General features: G+C 35.8%; 2 protein-coding genes and 1 pseudogene across 2 annotated transcripts; all 3 read right to left on the bottom strand.

Moving 5' to 3' along the window:
• Positions 1–4594: 4594 nt before the first annotated feature.
• Positions 4595–5523, bottom strand: LOC140176185 (protein ROOT HAIR DEFECTIVE 3-like). The gene is made up of 3 exons (XM_072206084.1): positions 5365–5523; positions 5118–5222; positions 4595–4711 (listed from the first exon to the last, which is right to left on the bottom strand). The coding sequence occupies exons 1-3, from the start codon at positions 5506–5508 to the stop codon at positions 4595–4597; spliced, it is 366 nt and encodes a 121-aa protein (XP_072062185.1). The 5' UTR covers positions 5509–5523.
• Positions 5524–6027: 504 nt separating this feature from the next.
• On the bottom strand, positions 6028–7299 carry LOC112724034 (phosphatidylinositol 4-phosphate 5-kinase 4-like; annotated as a pseudogene).
• Positions 7300–17385: 10086 nt separating this feature from the next.
• LOC112721713 (protein FAR1-RELATED SEQUENCE 6-like) lies at positions 17386–20586 on the bottom strand. The gene is made up of 7 exons (XM_025772748.1): positions 20458–20586; positions 20017–20076; positions 19324–19867; positions 19123–19240; positions 18711–19034; positions 17585–18593; positions 17386–17499 (listed from the first exon to the last, which is right to left on the bottom strand). Exons 1-7 carry the CDS (start codon positions 20584–20586, stop codon positions 17386–17388), a joined length of 2298 nt encoding a protein of 765 aa, XP_025628533.1.
• Positions 20587–22255: the final 1669 nt, after the last annotated feature.

The raw sequence follows: 22255 nt of genomic DNA, 5'->3' as shown, positions 1-22255 counted from the left end.
AAAAACCAAGGTTCTAAAAACCAGACCAGTCATTAAACTACTCTAGCTACTGGTTCACTGATTTACTAGTTCAAGATTTAACTTTGGTCTAACTAAAATAACCGTTTTATAATAAAATAACAAATAAAATATAAATAAATAACAAATTAATAGATAAATTCATAACAAGTACCAAACATTATACATAGATACGTTCAATTAACATGACATATAGAATAAGTGCCAATGAATTACAATTAAGATTAGTGTTAGTAGACAATATACAGTTTATATAATGTTCTCTCTGAAGAGATATTGGGATAGTCACATACCCAGTAAAAATTGCAAAAAAAAGAAGTAGTAGCAGAGAAAAAAATAGGAAAAGAAAATAAGCTGCAATTATTCAATAGTGAATAGTAAAACTATACAAGGTAAAAATAGATTTCTATATATCCTCACACTTTGAATTTATACCTTTTATATACACTGACCAAGACTAGCAAACACCAATTCCTAATATTAGAAACTCAACACATATTGAGAACTAATAGATTTAACTAATCTTGATTTTCTTGATTAATTGAACTTTGACTAGGTCCTTCTTCTCTTATTTCTATACACTCCAACCTTGACTCCTTACATGTATAAACTCTTTAACAACAACAGCAGCAAAATCAGTCACCAAGTGTATGCTTCTACAAGGTAAATGAATAAGTTCATGACAGTGCAAAAATAATCACATAAGTTGTTTCTAGGAAAGAAAATAGTGCTAGTCTCTAACAGAACAACAAAATTAAAATTGAAGGTAATAGAAAAGTTGAGTCACAATTTTTCATTCAACACAACTATTAGGTGGCAGCCTTGCCTTGTATTCATGTTTAGTATTTTAGTCCATGAATGTTCCCTAGGGTCAATTCTTTTTAGCAGACCTAAAATTATTAAAAAGGGTCACTCTACTAATACTGAAGGAAAATATAATATCTATTATTGATATGATGAAAGAATTAGACGTGAACCCAAAATCTTAATTCAAATAATCAACTCCGCTATATCCACCAGTAGCGTAAAGTGCACCACTGGATTTTACAGCAGCAATAACAAATCTTTAGAAATACAACAGATTACAAATGACCATTTAATTGAGTGATACATAATGGAATTTAAGCAATGACAGACAGAGTTATTATCAAGTAGTGACAAAGCAAAGCTAATCAACCAAGAATAGATTTGAGCATTAAGCAAAGCAACCATTACCTTGGCTAAGTGAGGGATGTAAGAAGAGTTTGAGGAAGAGTAGTTGAATGCGACCACGACGACAGCGACCTAGCTATGACCACGATGACAAACCACAGGAAAAAAGCGGCAGAACAAGGCCCATGGACACCGGCGATTGTTGAATATGCGTAGGGTTGGAGGCTTAGAGAACGATGAGACGAACCGTGATGGGTTTGAGGTTTCGAGGAACAAGCACGACGGACGACTCGACGGACGACGATGAGGGATGGCGGTCAAAGCGTGACTGAGCAGCATGAGGGGTTGGAGCATGACGACTCGACGAGCACAACAAAGAAGGTAGCAACCAGCAAATGAGAAGAGGGGCTGGAGCACAAAGAATAGACGAAGATCTTGAGTGCGACGGGAGCAGCAGTGAGAAGAACGGCAGCAGCGGTGGCAGTAGAGGAGGCTAGGATTTCCTTTGAGGGAGATGTTCTTTAGTCTTGAGAAACTGAGAATGATGAGGGAGAAGAGTTTGACCGAACCTGTGTTTGAAATTATTTTTTAAATATAACTAAATGACATCGTTTTTGGAAAATCGTTTGGATACCGGTTCGGTTCAACTGACCGATTTTCGACCAGTTCAACAGTTTTCAAATGGTTTCTAATTTAACGATTTTGTTTACTAAACTGAACTGCAATTGCCACTCGTTTCTAGTCGAACCGGTCCAACCAGCTGGTCTGGTCCAGTTTTCTGAACTATGTTGAAAACTAAACCTAAATTGAAGACACTCAATCTCATTATATGCTCTACTTCAAAAATTTTCTGGCAGACATAGAAAACATGGAGGGGATGGAATTTGAACTTGCCTATAAAGTTTCTTGGAAGCAATTGCTCAACAAAAAATGGAGTTCCTCCTAAGAAAACTAAATTTACCTACATTCCATTGAGTTGGTCATAATATACGAGTAGATACAGGAGTTAAGACCCATTTTGGTCCTGAGATTGGCGAGTTACACTGATTTAGTCCCTGACTTTTCAATTGCTATAATTTCGTCTCCCAGATTCAAAAAAGCGCATCAACGTAGTCCCTCGTATATTTTTCGCCACCGGAACTCAACGCCGTTAGTGACGTGACTCAAGCCTTGCCACGCTAGACATATTAAAATGATGTCATACGCATTTTGACGCTAAAGAAGGCATTAAACTATGTCATTTGAGGGTTGAACAATCTTGTCATAACGCTCAAATGACATCGTTTAATGCCTTCTTTAGTGTCAAAATGCTACGTCATTTTAATATGTCCAGCGTGGCAAAACTTGAGTTACGTCACTAACGATGTTAAGTTTTGGTGACGAAAAATACATGAAGGACTACAATGGTGCACTTTTTTAATTTGAGAGACCAAATAGTAGCAATTAGAAGGTCAATGAATAAATCAGTGCAACTCGCCAATCTCAGGTACCAAAGTGGGGCATAACTCGTAGATCCAACCATCCTTTAGTAGAATAGAGTTCATTGCCCCTTCTTTAAACTCTTACATCCATGTAATTAGAACTCGGATCAGTGAATACAATCTGAGATGGTATTTGATGGATGTGGTGCATTGTAAATTATTGCGACAAAAGAGAATCACAATGTAAGGTTAGATTAAAAAATATGAGTTTGAATAAGAACAATAATCAAATTATCAGAAGAATAATAGAATATATAGGTACATTAATAAAATATCATAAAAATTTATAACTTGTACCTTAAAAGGATAATTTCAATGAAAAATGTAGAATACATTCTTATTCTATGAAGTAGTCAAGAAAGAATATCAAATTAAAAAATTAAATTACATATTTTGTCTCTAAAATTTAGACTCATGAACCTTCTATGTGGCACTATATACAACCACTACTACATACTTGATTTTTACTAACATTTAAAAAATGCTACCAAATCATATTAAAATGTTACCTATGTATATAAGTAACATTTTAGCAAATGTTAAATATACCCTATGTTACTAAAGAGTTTTACTAACATTTTTTTTAAAGATTTAATAACATTTAGTAAAAATGTTACAAAAGATATTCTATAGTAATATTTTGAGAAATGTTACAATAGACATTTCTTAGTAACACTTAGAGAAATGTTACAATAGATATTTTTTATAACACTTAAAAAAAATGTTACCATAAATATTTTTTGTAACACTTAAAAAATATTACAATAGATATTTTATGTAACATTTAGAAAAATATTACTGTAGATATTTTTTATAACACTTAGAAAAATGTTATCGTAGATATTTTTTGTAACACTTAAAAAATGTTACAAAAGATCTTTAGTAATATTTTTTTAGTTATATTATACTATTTTTTATTTTATATTATACACAATATAAATATACTAAAATTAACATAAAATATTTCATTAAATTCACAAATTCATAAAATAAAATTTTTATAGACTTTCATTAATCAATAATCATTGTACAAATTTGCTTCGTGATGCAAATAAAATGAGAAAAAAATACTTATAGCACTTAAACTCTATGAATATTCTATATAAAAAAGAAAAGGAAAAGTGATACAAAGTACATAAAACATGAGTAATTGACAATCTGAAGCACTAACTCGGTCTCCCCAACTTCTTGCAGCACGCAGAGACCAGGAACCTGCAAAAAATCCATCACTGCCTTCTTATGCAATTGAACATATTAACTCAGTCGCCTTTTGATGGATTTTTGCGATTATTGTTATCTGCACCCTCGTCTGCTAGTTTTTTCATAAGGTTCATGGCAGTTGGAACGAATTTGGTAGACAAGGATAAGAGTCCCGGCAGCTGAAAGTAAACAAGTACGAAATAAGGCTTTTATATAGATGGTTAAATACCTAGTGAACATTTAATAAGAGCTGGTAGACGGTAGCTCAACTAAAGGACTATTTATGGAATCCCCAGCTTGATGCTACTGATGTGTCACGTATGTATGTGATCCAAAACTCAGTAACCAAGGTGGTGAATAGACCAAATAATTATAATTATGATTAATGAATTGAACAATATATGATAACGAGAAATTATACTCTCAGCTCCATGGCGAAATTCACCCATAATGTCCAGTTGCACTCATAGGACTTTGATGAGAAGATAACCAATAAAGATGACAAGCAAATACAATGGATTTCTGCCATAGAAAATACCAAAATTGAGTAAGAACAATTTAAAAGAACAGTCGGATGGAAACAAGGTGGTTTCTTTATTATTAAACTTCCCATCCAATAATTTATGTACAATAAAATACATTCTTTACACTGAAGCTGCTGCAGGTAGAGGTGTGTTGTTAAGAGTGAGTAAAAACATAGCCTTTATTGTTGAACGAAATGGAAAAAAAAAATAAAGTACACATTAGATGAGTTCAATTGATGTGCACCTTAAGAGTGTCATAGATGAGTTCAATAGAATAATCAAAGCAAGTATTGCCCATGGAGGAGGTAACCAGTTGTTATTACGCTTGTTGGCCTCCTGAAAATCCAAATAATATTACAAAAATAAATTAACAAATAGATTTCTAATAAGAACAAAATTTAAATTCCTTGATTAAATATGCATCCATGATATTTGTGAAACTAATTATATAAGCTAGTTTGCAAATCATCATCTGTAGCTTACACATGGAACCTAAACAGGCAAAATTCTTTGGACCAGTTCATGAACTGTATATTTCAGGTAACATACAAACTGGAAAGATATAAGTATAGTCTTGCCTTATTTCTTTTGTGCAACTTAATAGTTGGTTCCAGCTACAACTTAATATAAAACATCCGAAATAAAGATTAGGGTTTAAATTAAGTCTAATTTTGTTCTAATAGTTTTTCTTAATTTTCATTTGCATAAAGAAACCCTCAAAAAGTTAAGGTACATGTCATGCCTGTGCAGAAATGGCCTGAGAGACACTGTATTCTATCTCTGTCTTGAATTGCCTCCACAAGGATTTGCACTGGACAGGTGTAATCAATGTCTTAGAGGATGGTACCTAAACAGCAAAATTCAATCAAGACAACTAATCAGCACTACTAGAAAAACATATAGAAAGCAGTTTAGAATTTCAAATACATACTAATGAAGTCAGTCTTTAGCAATGTTGAGATATACGTATGTAGGCAATAAAAACTTGCCTTTTCCCATGTGCTAGAAGCTAGCAGATCAATCGTTGTGATGCTTCTATCAGTAACATTACTGCTTGATGAATCTATCAATGCAACTGCTAATGTTTTCTCAATATTATCAGTATCACCATCATCCAAACGAATAACAGCCATGACAGACAGTAACTTCAAAGACCACAATAAGTTAAATTTGTTTCAGAAATTAAAACACAACACAAACAAACAACAAATAGTATTCATAGTCATGTCATAGCCTTCAATTAAAATTAGACATCGATCAAGTGGTACTAGGATCTTCTTATTTATAACAATAATAATCCATATAACAAAAAAATATAATGCCAAATTGATATAAAATAATAAAGTATATATACAAGTACTAATAATTCTAAAATGGTACTAACAATTGTACTCAACTCTAGTTTTCTGCTATATATAGCTCTGTTATTGTATATACATTATCATGAAATGGATTCAAGTTGATATAAACTAATAAGTTTTATATAGTCACACAAAAAAAACCTAATATCCCTGACACCCTCCAGGGCAGCAGCAGCCTAAGAAGATAAGAGTGATTAACACAAGTGAATGATTTGAAGCAAATTACCATTAGGCTTACATGTTTTGCAATCTCTTGATAAACTCTGAAAAGGAAAGGCCTAGTGGAGTGCATCATAGTGAACCATCTTTGGCTAATAATAATAATAGAAACCTTGACTTCTTGGCTTTTCCTGAAGTAAACGAGATTTTTAAAGAACACAAACACAAGAAACATTAAACACAATTTTTTATTGTATCACTTAATCCAAATTGACAGTTATTTTGAAATGGAGATAGTGTTGAAATAAGAAATTTACCAATAAGATTCTCAGATCCACAAGGAACAAGTTCCCCATCTGGTGATATATGTCTGAAATGAATACCTACTAACAAACTATAGTCCATAATTCCCTCCTGTTCTAGAAGCTCACAGTCTCTATCAATTTGACTGGATAACAAGTATATGCAGATATGATAAGCTTACAGTGAAGAAACAAATTAAAACTGCAAAATGTATTTGGATTTTGCTATTGTTCCACTTAACAGGCTAGCTTTCCAAGGCAAAATGATAAATTGAGTGCTGAAATCATTAATCACCTGCAAAATTCTTCAAATCGAAACGGTTGCAGCCGGAATATAAAGTTTAGATCAAGATCCTTAAGGATAGTTGTTTCATTGAGCTCAGTCTCAGGCTTATCAGTTGTCTGACCAAGCGAAGATCCCTTAAGATCATAGCGTCTATGGGTGTTATATTTAGAACAGAAAAGGTTTCCCATTATGATAAATCAAACCTGGAAAATCAAACATGTTATTATTTTGTTCAATTTCTAAATATTATATCTCATATTTCATAGTTCTGTTAAACTAGAGAGTTCTGTTATCCTATTAGAATGTGAACTAGTTAATACCAACCACTCTGAAGCTTTGATCAACTTAATAAGTGAAAGAAATAAAAAATGAGGCCTCATTTTTTGGATAAGTTTCTGTTATGCTGACACTCACTATAAGAAATGTACCTTCTTTTAGATATGTCCAGTTAATTTGATACAATGCAAACCATAATACTTTGTCACCATTGTATTTTGATAGGTTCGAAAATGAGTGTAGTAGGCAGGAAGCATTCTCAAGAGAGCCTGCAAAGAAATCCGGCATAACAATATCAAATAACATCATGCTTTCCTGGAATGTTTTATAAGAAATTAATTGCAAGTGTACTGTGACAAGATTGAACTCACTTTTACTTCAGCTTTCTTCATTGTCTTAATCATGTAGCGGTCATCATTCGTCAAGTAAAAGAAGCTTCCACTTTTTTTGGGGGAGCAAAGTTCACGAAGAGCTTCATTTTCGCATATGGATAACATGTAATCAACTGGATCCACCTTGAATAGCTTCCTAAGAGCTCTGAGATTAGAGAGAGATGCACAAGTTAGTATAAATCAAGAGTCTTCATTCCAAAATTACACTTTTGTTGAAGAACTGTGCAATGTGGATAAATAACTTTGTGGCAACAACAAATTAAGGGAGCTGACCTAAAACTACTGGACAGTAATCCTTCCACTTAAATTTGGGTGATGGATACGGTGGCGTGTACTTGGATCCTCAGGTGAATCTTGTCCACACTTTCTCCTTAAATAGTTCAACTTAAGGAGTTAAAACAAAGTGATGCTAAGGGAGCAGGTCTTGCAACAGAGTGCCTATGAAATAACCCAAAGAAAACCAGGCAAGAGTTAAAACAAAGTAACCAAATAGTTCAAAAGTCATACAAATAATCTGATTGATGTACCTTATTCCTAGTTGTAAATTAAGCATGAGCTCATATTGACAAGAGATTGAAGATATGCTAGAAGGACATGATTAGGTTACCACTTTAGACTCTATATTGACAAGGGGTCAACTAGTTTCACAACATGGAATAACGTCTTTGCAATATGTATCGTAGCAATTACTCCTAGAGTTCCCCCCAGTCATAATTATAAGGTTAGTTGATTACAAATATTACAACAATATACAACAGTGGAGCTTTAATATTCAGTTTCAGTACAAAGAACAGCAAATTCTGTCATGAAGGAGCAGCAACAGCATGAAGGTAAACTAGGTTATATACACTTACCACATAAGAAACATAAAGGTGCAAAATATATAGGTTTTCCAAAATATATGACAAAATGAGTGATATGAAGCGATTTCTCTCTGCTCAATTCAACTTGATCAAGATTCAGGACTCATTTAATTGTGAAACTTCGAACTATGTGAAACTAATATGTATCTTCTGGAACAGATTAAAACGTCAATTAATAGGACAAGCAAACAATTAATCAATCAAGCAATTACAATTCACAATCAGAAAGAGAGATAGAGAATCATGATCTTAGCAACGAATGGAAGTTTGAAGTATTACCGTGATGGAATGGCAAGGGGAATTCAGTCCAACAATCAGGTCGCATAGAAATTTCCTTGATGAAACGAACAGCCTCCTCCATCATACCAGGCACCACGTCGCCGTCGCCGTCGACGTCACCTTGCCGTTTGTGGTCGGGCTTCAGTTGCAACAGCTGAGAGGCGAGTTTAGAGATCCCCGTGACGGTTCTGTTGGACGAGAGAAGCGATAGAAAGTTCTTGAAGCTACCGCTGATCTCCTCCAGGTCGTTCCAGATTCCGGTGAGAGCCTGTGACGGTGGCGAAGACGAGGAATTACGCGATTGTGGTTTCAATTTACGAATTGTGAGATCGATGAGGCAGAGCGAGGGATTGGAGAGGCGGAACAAGAGATGACTGAGGAAGAGCAAGAGGTGGTTTCACAACATGAGAGTGAAAGTGAGAACTGAGAACGATTGTGAGCGGTTTTTGCGAGGGGATTTCATGGCATAAGGGTTTCCATTTTGATTTTTGAGAGCTATCTGAGAATAGGTAACGGTTTTTGTAATTTTTTTAAAAATTTAATGGTATTTACTAATGTTTGAATATGAATGTTACCTAAAATTTAATGTTATGATAATTACTAACATTTATTAAAATGTTAACGGATAAATGTTACTAAATGTCTATAACGTAGTAGTGAACCTTTAGTCGCAGAAAATTAATTATTGAAATTGATATTAATATCAATTTATCTGTTATTAATGCACACGTGCATAAGAAAGCTATTAACGTAAATATCATATAAATATTAATTATGTATGATTGGAAATTGTATTATAATTATTATCAATTAAAATGATAGATAATTAGTATAATTAAAATGATCGATAATTAAAATAATTGACAATTAATATAATTATTCATTAAATGTTGATTTTCATATAATTATAAATAAAATACTTTCCAAAAATAAACTGAGAAGAGAGAGATGCTATTAACATAAATATCATATAAATGATAATTATGTATGATTAACAATTATATTTTAATTATTGATAATTAGAATGATTGACAATTAGTATAATTATTTATTAAATGTTATTTTTTATATAATTATAAAGAAGACACTTTTCTAAAATAAGTTGAGAAGAGAGAGGTGCCATTAACATAAATATCATATAAATACTAATTATGTATGATTGATAATTAATATAATTATTTATTAAATGTTACTTTTTATATAATTATAAAAAATATACTTTCCTAAAATAAGTTAAGAAGAGAAATGTGCTATTAATATAAATATCATATAAATACTAATTATGTATGATTAAAAATAAAAATTATTGATAATTAGTATAATTATTCATTAAATACTAATTTTTATATAATTATAAAGATTGTACTTTCCTAAAATAAGTTTAGGAGAGAGAAGTATGCATACTGGCATCAGAACGCACTACGTCAGTATTCTTGGCGCCATAATGCTATCCATTGTAAAATAATATAATAATGATAACAACCGTGCTACGTTACCAAGAAGGTATCTGCCAAAATCTGCCAAAATGCTATTGGGCTGTTTTACAAAGCCCAATTATTCAGAAAAACACACCCCAATCAGTTAATCCTAATACCATATGTTTACCCCTGTAACCCTAATTTACCCCCTTTTTACTTGTTCTTACTGCTGAGACACACCCCCACTCCCCATCTCATCTGCCAGCGCCGCATAGCACGCAGGATTGTCGTCTTCTCCGGTCGCATTCGTCAACGGAGTCAACGCCAGAAAACCAGTTGCCGCCACTGATAGGTACGGTCTCACATCCGCCAAGAGTCATACCGTGAGGCGTTGCATGTTGCCGTCGTGGAGACGCATCCACCCGTGAGAACCTTAATCGCGACGCCCTCCGGTAGGTCCGCCAGAAGACACGCGACGGCTGGACTCTTCCGTCCTCATCCCTGTCTCGAGTTCAACCCCCACTTGCAGTGTCTCTTCCCTTCGACCCCAGCGGAACAACAGCAAGTAAGTGGGTCTTCAATTTTTTGGCTAATTGCTAGTTATTCGGTTAATTTGTGAACTTTATACTGGAGTTAAGATTTAGTCAATAATGGTGCTGTGTCTACTGCATGTTCCATTTAAATTTAAAGAAAACAGAAATATGTCGATTAATAGGCCTTTTGTTGATGTGGTTCCCTGTGTTAATATGGTTTACGATGCTGTGCCTAACTATATTAAGAAAAGGAAATGATGTTGCCATGATAGTTATGCTGATATGATTTTTTTCGACGAATTTTGACTGTGAAGTAGAATTCGAAACATATTTGTGGTCCCCTGCTATATAATATTGTTGTTGTACACATCCCTTTTGTTTCTTTTCTACCATATTTTGGTCTTAGTTTTTGTTTTTTAATAATTGACTGATTTTTTTAATTCATTGTATATGTTGGCGAACCCGATCAATAGTATTGTGACAACTCCCATGTAGTAGAATAAATTTAAATTAAAATTTAAAAATACCAATTAAAAATAACAATTTAAATTGGTGTTGATGATCCTTGTGACAGCTCCCATCTAATATGATACATTTGATTGTGCTATATGTAACAATGTATGTACTATCGTTGATGAATTAGCTTGCCATTGTGAGACTCATAACGTTAATTTGTGGGGACTTTACCTCAGATGTATCTTCTCATTCCTCTTCACATTGACAAAGTAACTTGAACTTTTGTCTTAGATGTGTCTAACAATACTTTTCCATATATATATGTATATATACATGTCTTTAAATCGAACACATCATCACATGTGCATGCAGAGCTAAAGAATTTTGTTCGTATGTTTCTACTACAAATTCTTCAGCTGTGATCTTGGCTTTTTTGTATTACAAATTTCTGCTTGTCAAGTTTTTGAACAACTAGTGATTAATAACACATAATTGGATCTATTTAATTAGTTAAGATTTAGTTACATGTGACTTGTTCATGCAGTAGTGTTATATTTGTATATTCATGTGTATGTGTTATGTACACAGTGCACATGTCTTTGTACATTGGTAGAGGTAGCTACCGTAATAGGTAATAATGCAGTTGGAAAGAAATTTGAAATTTTTAAATTTAAGTTTTAATCTCTAATTATTAAAATATTGTGTCAATTTTTCAATTTCAATTCAATCTTAGTCTAAATAAACAAAGAATAGCCTAAATGAGCAATAATAACTATATCCTTTATTTGAGATTAGAACATAAAAAAAATTTGAAGAAACACATACTTAATTCTCAAGCTATGTATATGTTCATTTTTTACTTCACACAACCGAGTTTGCTTTTTCCTTTTGATATTCTTTAATTATCTTTCTTCTGTTAATTTATTTTTCTAAATGAAATTGAATGAAAGTTAACTTAGGGAAAGGCCGAGGAACACCAAACAAATTTAGAAGCTGGAGTTTTTCTTATACATATTTTAAAGCGGCAAATTGTTTTGGATGATTTTATGAATAGAAAAATATAATTTTTTCCTCCTCGTCAGAATTAGATACTTCTCATCTTATTGTTTTTTTCTTTTCATTCCTTTCCTATTTTCGTTAAGAGGGTATATATAGATTATTAATAATTAATTAAGTATACACATTATAGCACACTGTTAACTTTTCCTTTCACTTTCTTTATAGTGCTCAGGTTGTTTATAGAATAAATATGTTATTAATATATTCAAAAGTGATGGTTAATTGAATTTTCAATGTGTAAGAATCAAGTATTAATTAAAGTGCAAATCATGTTTGAAATAATGAAATAACATCAATGCGATATATGATCGTTTAATTATCTAGTGCTTATCTATATTTCATTATTTTCTTGAACCGCTTACGTAGTTGAGTTCGGGGAAGAAAACACAAGTTGGAACCTGGACAGAATTTTCACACTGTTGCAAGATATTGACGTCAAGACATGGGAAAGCCGGTATTAAATCATTTATAAACTTGTGTTTCTTTCTATTTTAGCATTGGTTGGTTTCTCAAGGTCTTGGTTAATGTTAACAGAAATTACTAGAGACACAGTGTTCACCGTGCTATATCACAGATCTGTTCCACGATCTGGAAACTAACCAAGCGCAAGCAAAGCTAGATGAGATAGAAGAAATTGGTTTCGGTTTCCTTAAGCTAGTACCAAAGTGGAATGTTAAACAAGGGATAATGGTGATGCTGGCCAAGGCTTACGACACTGAAACAAGCACCTTGAAAGTAGCTGATGGAGTCATCCGCATTGGGGCTGAGCTGTTCGAACGTCTGTTCGAAATTCCGCCCAGTGGTGAGAATACCTTATCTTTTAAAAAAGAATTTTATTGGTTAAAATGGTTTCGGTTTCTGTGGTTTTACCTTTATTATTCATATTCAGTTGGTCATTTTACCGTGTTTAACACACATGTATGCTACAGTTGATGACTTCCCCCCGTTCGACGCTAGTAATGCCGACCATGTGTCGATACGAAGAAGATTTCCCCAGTTAAATACTATACAGCTGAGACAGTTTGTTAACCAGTGCGCTACGGATACTGAAGATGACAGGATGGAGTTTAGGAGGCATTTCATCCTGCTCGTGCTGAAGATGTTTCTGTGTCTGACTGTGCAACACGTCATCTCGCCGTGGCACATCGATACAATACTTGATGTATCTGATCCCGTGAGATTCCGTTGGCCGTTGCATATTTTCAAATCATTAGAACAAGCAATTAGGAAGTACCAATGTAAAAAAAAACAAGTCTTACGAGGGCTGCATGTTTGCCTTGCTGGTAACATTTTTAATTCAGCATGCATCTTAATCTGTCTATCCCTTGTATCCTAATAAATAAGATTTGTATGCAATATCCACAGGTGTTGTACTTCCATAAGCTAAAGCATGGTGATCTCGATAATTGTCAAGAACCTCAGCCGTGGCTTTCTGCATGGACTGCCAAGGAGCTTAGCGCCATGGCAGCAACTATTCAACCCGAGGTATGTACTCTTTGAAGCTCTCTTTCTTTTGTAATTAACTGCAAGTACACTTTTGAAGACCCGGCATCTATGGTTGTGCGTTGAATTATTAATGACTCTGATGTGTCGATTATGACTGTGTTTTTTCATGTAACCTTATTTGGATGTGTTTGTGCTGGATATGGCTTTAGTTTTATGTGTCATTTGACTAGTTGATGGCCCTACACAGGCTTTTGGCGTACCCGGAGGAAATGACGGTGTGGTCCTCGAAGGTGCCGTAGAGGAGCACACAATGGGCACAGGTCTTAACAAAGAAGACACTAACCACACAATGAGTCCTGATGGGTGCAAAATAGTGAGTAAAAAAGGCTAAGTAATGAATCTTTTATTTAGCTTTGTAAAATTAAAACAAAGTGAACGTTCCACCCTTTTTTTTTTCTCTAACCATTGGCTGCTAAGACCCTCCTTAATATTCCTTAAAGAGAAGTTGTATACATTTAATTTGTGTTAATAGTGTGAAATCTAGGCACTATGTCCTTGTTGGAACTGAATAGCTTGGTGTTGTAAATTTAGGGATCTGATCGCAGAGAGGGTGATGGCGATGACGATGACGAAGAGCCCATTGCGAGGAGACTACGTCGTAGACATGATTTGAAGAGGACACCGAAATCTTGTTCGATAGTAGGGGAGATCAGCAGAACGAGCAAGACAGAGAGAACAAAGAACCAAAAAGTAAGTAAGATGTGACGGTATAAGAATGTGTCTAATGCATTTTTCAAACTAAGTACACGAGCACGGGTTTACCATATGTTTTAATGAATGACTATTGTTGCCTTGTCTCGAAAATAGAAATATGTTATGCTGTCTTTAGTTTAACTTGCGTTGATTGAGTGACCCAAAATCACTGTGTTTTTTTTTGGTGTACCATGTTTTTGATGATGCGCTTTCAAGGATCCGACATGAAGGCAGGAGTTATAAGCAGCTCAGTGATAAGAAATGATAAAGCAATTGCTTTCGATGATGATGACGAGGATAACCAACCCATTGGCAAGAGAATCCACATCAAAACCCAGAAAAGCAAACCACAACAGCAAAAAGGGACAGCAGGGGAGAACATCGCAACAAGCCTCCCGAAAATATCAAAGAAACCAACTGAGACGTATGATGCTGAACCAAAAACTCCGTCAGCTACAATGATTGACTATTTAGGAATTCAAGAATATTCAAGTGAATTTTTTGACGTGTAAGTGAATAGTATATAACTTTGTTTCCATTGCTAGTGTGTATTATTTTTTACTTCTTCTCTTAGGAATTCATATAGGTTGACCACCCCACATGGTTAATCTTGAAACAGGCACCCTGACATCTTATCGCAGCGAGATCCGGAGTGCGAAAGACTATGGGCAAAAATCGAACGATGTTACCCATTGAGAGCCATTAGCATCGACCCGATACAAACAATTATTCCAAAAGGGTCTTCAGTCCGCACACCGAGTCCACCACGCCCATCATTCTCACTTGGAATGACGCAGATCTTCAAAACACCCATACCATCCTCCCTCGACCCATTCATCCGTTACTAAAGGGACGAAAAATCACTGAGCGGGACGAACAAAGAATTAGAGGATGGGCTGTGAACAGATCCCTTGATAGTAAGCAAAAAGTCGCGTCGTATGAGGGTAGACCACACTTAGTACTGAGAAGGGAAGACTTGTACACCCTGAGGCCACGTGCTTGGCTCAATAACAATGTATTTAATGCAAAAACTTGGTAATCAAATTTGTTTAAGCATTCTGTTTTATGGATAATTAATCTTTACATTCTGGTTAATTAGGTCATGCACTGGATGTGTTGCGCATTCAATGACTCAGGGTTAAGAAGATTCACGCATGACTTATACTGCGTGTGTCCAGGGATACTGGTAAGGAGACTTTTATATGAATAATTTAAGTATATTAAACCTATTGAACAACTTCGTATTCGTCTTTGGACAGAAAACGGTGTTGGTCGAAAGGAATGTATTGCAGTTTCAGAACGGTCCAACTCCGGTGTATGTGGGTTTGGGAAAAAACTTTGGTGTTGATACTAGGTATTTTGATAAGGTAACAGCTTCAAAGAGAAAATGGGCAAGTCTGTTTGTCAAATGAGAAGTTGCTATTTTTATTTGCATCCGAACAACAGATATATGTTTTTCATTATAAATCCACGCGAAATGCCTAATTACAGTTGCATAATGTTGCAGTAGTTTTTTCCTGTATGTATCACCCGTCACTGGTGGGTGTATGCGTTCGATGTATCTGCGAAAAAACTGTTTGTACTAGATAGCATACCCAATAGACCACAGGATACATTCCGGAACAGGCTAGATGCATATGCGGTACCACAACATCTCGTCACCCTAAGGCTTTATTTAATCGTTATTATTGTATTCTATTTAAGTGTTTTCTATGTGGTTTAGGCGAGACTCATTGAAGACATAGCACAGGTGGCCATCCCCACTTATAAGCCCACTTAACAAGGGCTACCTTGCACATATGCCCCTATTCCAGTACAACCAAATAGGTGAGTCCCCCTCAAAATCTTCAAAGGTTGTATTTATTAAGTTTCATTTAGATATTTTTTGGTTCTCCTAATACAATCTGCTGTTTCCATTCACATAGTTTTGATTGTGGGGTATATGCAATAAAGTTTATGGAGTACTGGACTGAAGGCGGGAATGTGAATGACTGGGATTATGTGAGATTCCAAATTCTATATGTAGTTAACTGATTTTTTAAGCGCATGCTATTGTCTGTACCTACATGCAGTTACCTAACTTTGATTTTCACATGCAGGACACTATCAAGTTATATAGGTTGGAGATAATGCTTGACATCATCCTATGTCACAAAAATTTAGACATTGGAGATGATCTGAATGCCGTTAGCAGCCATAATCGACCTCCTGTGCGCCGCAACCAACCAAGGAACAAATGTAAGGAGGTTAGGACTCCGTTTACAGCACCTGGGACAAAGCGCATACTTTGGCGAGCTGCAGGGGTGCAAAAGAAATAGACGCACAAAAGAAGATAGATATCAAAAGAAAAAGCCTATATATTACATTCTAGTTTACTTAGGGTAGAGTTATCCTCACATTGTGAGATATTTTTTGTTGGGTCTAAATATTTTCCTTGTTTTACACAAAGGAATCTTGTTTTGGATTCTTGTTCCTTCACACGTTTGTCTGGGATAAGTTTATGCACAAGCTGACCAACTGATACACTTTGAGATATTTTTGTTTTCAATTAATAAGCATGTCACAGTTTGATTGTCGTCTATTTTGGATGTCTCCATTTATGTTAGCAGTGTATTGTTATTCAGGTGTTGTTTGTAGGTGCTGGAAAAGGGATGTGTCTTCTGACAGGTGTGGATAGATATGTCTTCTGAATGGATGTGTCTTGTTAACCACAGATGTGTCTTCCGTATTTTTATCAAATGTATCCATGTGCCATATGCCAGATGTGTCTTATAATAATGTGTCTTTTTCGTGCTTGCATTTAATCTCACATGTGTCTTATATGTTTCTGGCTTAATTCATCGTGTCATTTTCGGAATTGTCTCAACATGGATGTGTCTTGCACTGAAAGTGGCTAATATAGTTATGTGATGTTAACAGGTTTTCCTTCTCACGGATGTGTCTCTTGTTTGGATGTGGCTGGTTAACGACAGATGTGTCTTCCATATTTTGTCCGAATGTGTCTATGTATATATGGATGTGTCTAATACCATATGTGTATTTTAAGATTGACTTTTTTCATTTTGGTCTTGGCGTGTAATTTCAGATGTGTCTTCCCATTTACAGCATAATTACGGCGTCAGTTCTCAACAGTTGTCTTAGTACGGATGTGTCTTATACATGCCGATATTCTTTAAAGTAACGAAAGCTTGAAGGTTTCAAATAAGTCTTAATTGATTCGTTATGAGGCATAACTCACACAATTTTGGGGTAGTAACCGTAATATTAAGATACGCATCCTAATGACAAAAAACTCATTAAGTAATTATATCCTCAACTTAAAAATGTCATTTAAATTAATAACCTGAAAACTTTGTAAAAAGATAAGTGGAAAAAAATTATTACTAAAGACAGCAAGTGTCCATACAAATCCATAATCAAAAGTAATCTAACTATGTCGAAATGAGTGTAACAAAGACAAGAACCCGCCATTTCCATGTGATTCATTCGCGCTCAGAGCAGGAACCGCCACTATGTTTGGATTGATTGCTCCATTATTTTCCTGAAAGGTGAAAACATGCATGAACAAAAAGTGAATAACACTTTCAACTTTATCCATCAAGGCATGCAAACATGTGGTTAGACACTGGTAGACACTTTCGCATAGATCTCTTAATGGATGTATCCTGTTCAGATCCAAGCCTCTTTAGTCTCGGTCGACCCTTTGTTACAACCTTAGAGGGACCTTGAATGTCAGATGCAACACAAGCTGGGTCAGACTGTGTCACCATGTTGTTATCTGTATTGGGAACACTTCTGGAGCCCAAGTTCGCACGATAATCAACCAACTTGGCCCTTAACTCATCAAGACCCGAATGTAACATGGCCGCCTCTTCTTCGCATGTCACGAATTCCTGTGCCACATTAAAGAAGTGCGTAGACAGTCTTCTAAATAAGTTGTGGCTTTCATCCGATCGCTTCTCGTCATGCCTACTCTTAATGAAAGTGTGTTTCCGCTGTACATTCTTGCTCCATCGAGGAAGAACATAGCAAGATGGTACTCTGTCTACTCCGTAATAAAAGTAAACAGCAAGACAGTGACAACAAAGAATACCTCTCGATGCAAACATGTTGCACTCACACCGAATCTTGTGTATCGATGGATCAAACTCAACATTATTGTTCCAGGACCTAGGTTCCCTATATAATATGTATTGCTCTTTCATGATCACACGAAATAAATCACCCTCGTGAGTCGCACCACGGACTAAACAATCCCCTTTTTTCCTGAATTCCTGTTGTACTTCCCTAAACTTAGAGGTTGTGTACTCACGCTGAAATTGTCTTTCAATTGTAGTACTCGATGAACAAGGAACAACTCCTTTAGAGTCTACAGCATCATCTTCCAGTTTCTTTTGCTCCTTGTTCCCAAGCACGTTATCATACTCATGCATGAACTGAACCAGTCTACTCTTGCAATGCAAGTAACCACCGTAAAAGGCGTGCATGCTCTCACTCCGTTGAGTACTTCTCATACCTGCCCAAAATTTACCTTGAAAATAGATTGGAACCCACATTCGACGTTCGTCATAAAGGTCTACATAACCAACAGAAAAAAAGTTATAATCACCATACAGAGATTCCATAACACACCCACTATAAAAAAGGAATATAAGAGCACAAAAACAGAACGAACCTGATAGCCATCTATTTCGCTCTAAGTTAAACTCAACAATGAATGCAGACTAATCCTTCTCGAAAGATTCCACAGACCTGGCATTCCAAACAGTGCCATGCATTCTATCATCTATTTCTTTATACCGAGCATATCCTCCGAGCTTATGCGGTATCTTTTTCATTATGTGCCATATGCACCATCGGTGGCGAGTATCTGGAAGGACATTCTTGATAGCACCAAACATGGATTTGCACTGATCCGTGATGATGGCCTGTGGGGGAGATCCCATGCACCTCAACCATTGCTTAAAGACCCACTCGAAGCAACAAATTTCCTCATTTCCCATCAAAGCACATCCGAGCAGAGTGGACTTGCCATGATGGTTAACGCCAACAAAAGATGCAAATGGAAGTCCGTGCCTGTAATAAATCCAACCAAAATTACCAAAAGCAAGCTAAATGCGAAAATCATTAAACATTTGAATACAGGAAAAACACACATACATACTTGTTTCTACAGTACGTTGTATCAAATGATACCAAATCAACATAATATTCATAGGAAGCCCTGCATCTTGCATCTACCCAGAGCGCACTTTTAAACTGGTTAGCTTCGTCTACATCAACTACATAAAAAAATTCGGGTTAATATCTTTCATTCGCATGAAATAGCTAATCATTTCCTTGACATCTGCGTTTCCATCAGCACAGCGCAAATTGCTCGTAATGAAGTTCCTCACATCCTTTTCTGAGTAACCCAAATTCGACGAGCCACCAACCTCGTTCGCCAGTGCGAGATAAGTCTTGTTGGGCCATATGCCAGCCTCATCATTGTTCTGAATTACACACTTGGCATGCATGGTCAGTTCCATGTACTCAGTGTAGTGCACAGCTTGCTTGGCAGAACACGGGTGGGTGTGCTTCAGTTCTAGTTTGGAAACCATCCAATTATCCTTCTGCCTATCAAGCATGACGTACATCCTTGCTTTGTATCCGGCTGTTGTTATTCTCTTTACTCGAGTTGTTGCCTTCGCTCGAGACTCCCGATAACCTTCATGACTACAGTGTAACGATTGGTTAACGGGTATCTTTGAATCCTTCCTAGTCTTGTCAAAGTTGGTATTCCGAATTCTGGTCACGAAGCCAACTTTCTTTGCATAATTAGTGTAAAACTCTTGTGCCCGCTGCAAGGAAACAAATCTCAATCCTACGTACGGGATTTCATCTAATGGAATTCCAGTGTGATCGGGTAACTACAAAGCCATTCAGAAAAAAATATCATTCAACACAAAAAGTACTCAACTAATTAAAATAAAAAATTCCTAGCTTCTTGAATATTTTACACCTCATGAGTATCCCCTCATGAGCACAGGAATTCAGTAAAATAAAGAATATTTCACACCTCATGATTCACTGCCATTGCATCGTCCACTACTTCAATAACGCTTCCAGATTCTTTTCCCTGAAATTGATAACCAAGAACGTATAAACAAAAGACATATCCATCCACCGTTCAACACTCACAATAACTCTTCCACACAATTCCTACTTATCAATAGATATCACCGACTAATCAACAATCGAAACTAAACAGGTGTAGAACAAACATCAATCAAAGTTGCAAACATCAATTAAACATGGTGACCAAACAAAATAATAAACCATATGAAAATGTAGCACCTTTCTAGCATAGTTGAAAGAAAGATTATCCACACAATTACTAATTAAGCAAATGAAATCACAATTCTTCCAACAAAGCTTATCTGTGTTAAGAACTCAACATCAAACTAAAAATAAAGTTATATATAAACATAACCAAATATATTTCTACCATACAAAATACCTTGTCCACATGTTGTGTGTCATCTTCACTAAGCGATGGAACATTAACATCGCATGAATTATACTGATCACTATCATCATATGCTGTGCCGTACGATGCGCCTTCACAAATTGCTTGTTCCATCGACATTATGTGGTCCACGTGCATTCAATGAAGACATATGTACCTTAACAAAGATGGTTGAGGAGAAGAGGGTTGCGTGACACCTTCAAAGACTCACGTCGCAGTGGATGTGGCCTCCAGGTGAAGGCGATGTCACATTCAAGGGATCAAATGGCGGCGTTCGGTGAGATGAAAAGCAACCCGACAGAGACCGTGACACCTTCAAAGACTCATGTTGCAGTTGCTCTTCCCTTCGGGTGAAGGTGATGTCCCCGTCGATGGATGAAATGGCGGCGTTCCGGTGAGATGAAAGGCAACCCGACGGAAACCGTGACACCTTCAAAGACTCACGTCGCAGTATAAGTGGCCCCCGGGTGAAGGCGATTTCACCGTCGATGGATCAAATGGCGACGATCCGGTGAGATAAAAAGCAAGCCGACGGAGATGCAACACCAGAGAAGAATGAGGATTAGGTTTGCTTTGCGGTGTGCCTGGCTGCGTTCATAATTGGCCTCATGCTACGTTAGTTTGTTCTCACTCCTGCACATTTCAAATTGCATTATCCTGGACCCACCAAATCCCTAATTGACATAACAAATTATATTTAAATTAATTTTAATTTAACTTCAATTAGTGTTGGTAATAGTTGGCAGATACAACTCTTGGTACCCTATACTTTTCCTAATGATAATGATTGTGAGATTTTTTAACTCAACTATTGTAATTTTTTTTGTAGTTATACTGGGAGCAAATAAAAATAAAAATAAATCTATAAACCAAAAAACAAAAGAAATTTCATATGAAAAAATTAAAAATAACATCCAAAAATAATTATCGTAATATATAAATTGAGGCCACAATTCAAATTCTTTAAAACTAATCTAATTAAATACTAACCCATCAGTAAAGTCGCGACTACTCTATGACGCTAAATCTGACGATACTCAGCATCTTTCTTGTAGTGTTTTAGACTTTCTGCACCTCATTCAAGTCCATTATTGTCTTTTGAATGGCGTTAGGAACGATTCACTTACCTGTGCCCGGTCTGTAATTAACATTTTGGAATGCCATTTCCATACGTGCCATACCAAATACAGGTTAATCAGCAAAAAGCCTCCGAAATATTCTGACACTGACAAAAATGACCCAATTTTTATTATCGACAAAAATATCTTTAGTTAATTTAAAAATGTGCCAAAACTACTAATCCATAAAAAAAGAGTTTCTGTTAACAAAAATAAATGACGTGACAAACTCTAGACATCTCTTTCTCTCTCTCTCTCACTCTCACTCACATACTCTAATTCACATAACACACATTAAAATGGAGTAAAGATAAAACAACAAAGAGGAAAAAGTGGCTGAGAACAGAACAAAGAAGAAAGAAAGAGAGGAGGAAGATGCGGGGTCAAAGAGGTTGAGAGTCATCGCCGTCGACGCAAAAGAAAGAGAGAGACAAAATTAGAGAGGAAAAAGGAGAGAGAGAGAGAGAGAGACTTCGGGTGAAGAAGAGACGGAGAAAAGGAATGAGAGGTTGGGTTGTTTTCATCGTTGCTTAGCCTCGTCCATCACTAGTGTCGATTAGACTACTGCCACCATTGGGTTCCAAGAAAAAGAGAGCTCGCCGAAGAGAGGCCATTGGGAAGAGTGAGACGCGAAGCAGAGAATGTGGGGTCGTCCTTGCTGGTGTTGTCGC

The sequence above is a fragment of the Arachis hypogaea genome, chromosome 11, assembly GCF_003086295.3.
Source record: "Arachis hypogaea cultivar Tifrunner chromosome 11, arahy.Tifrunner.gnm2.J5K5, whole genome shotgun sequence".
NCBI lineage: Eukaryota > Viridiplantae > Streptophyta > Magnoliopsida > Fabales > Fabaceae > Arachis > Arachis hypogaea.
This window is presented reverse-complemented; position numbering and strand designations above follow the sequence as displayed.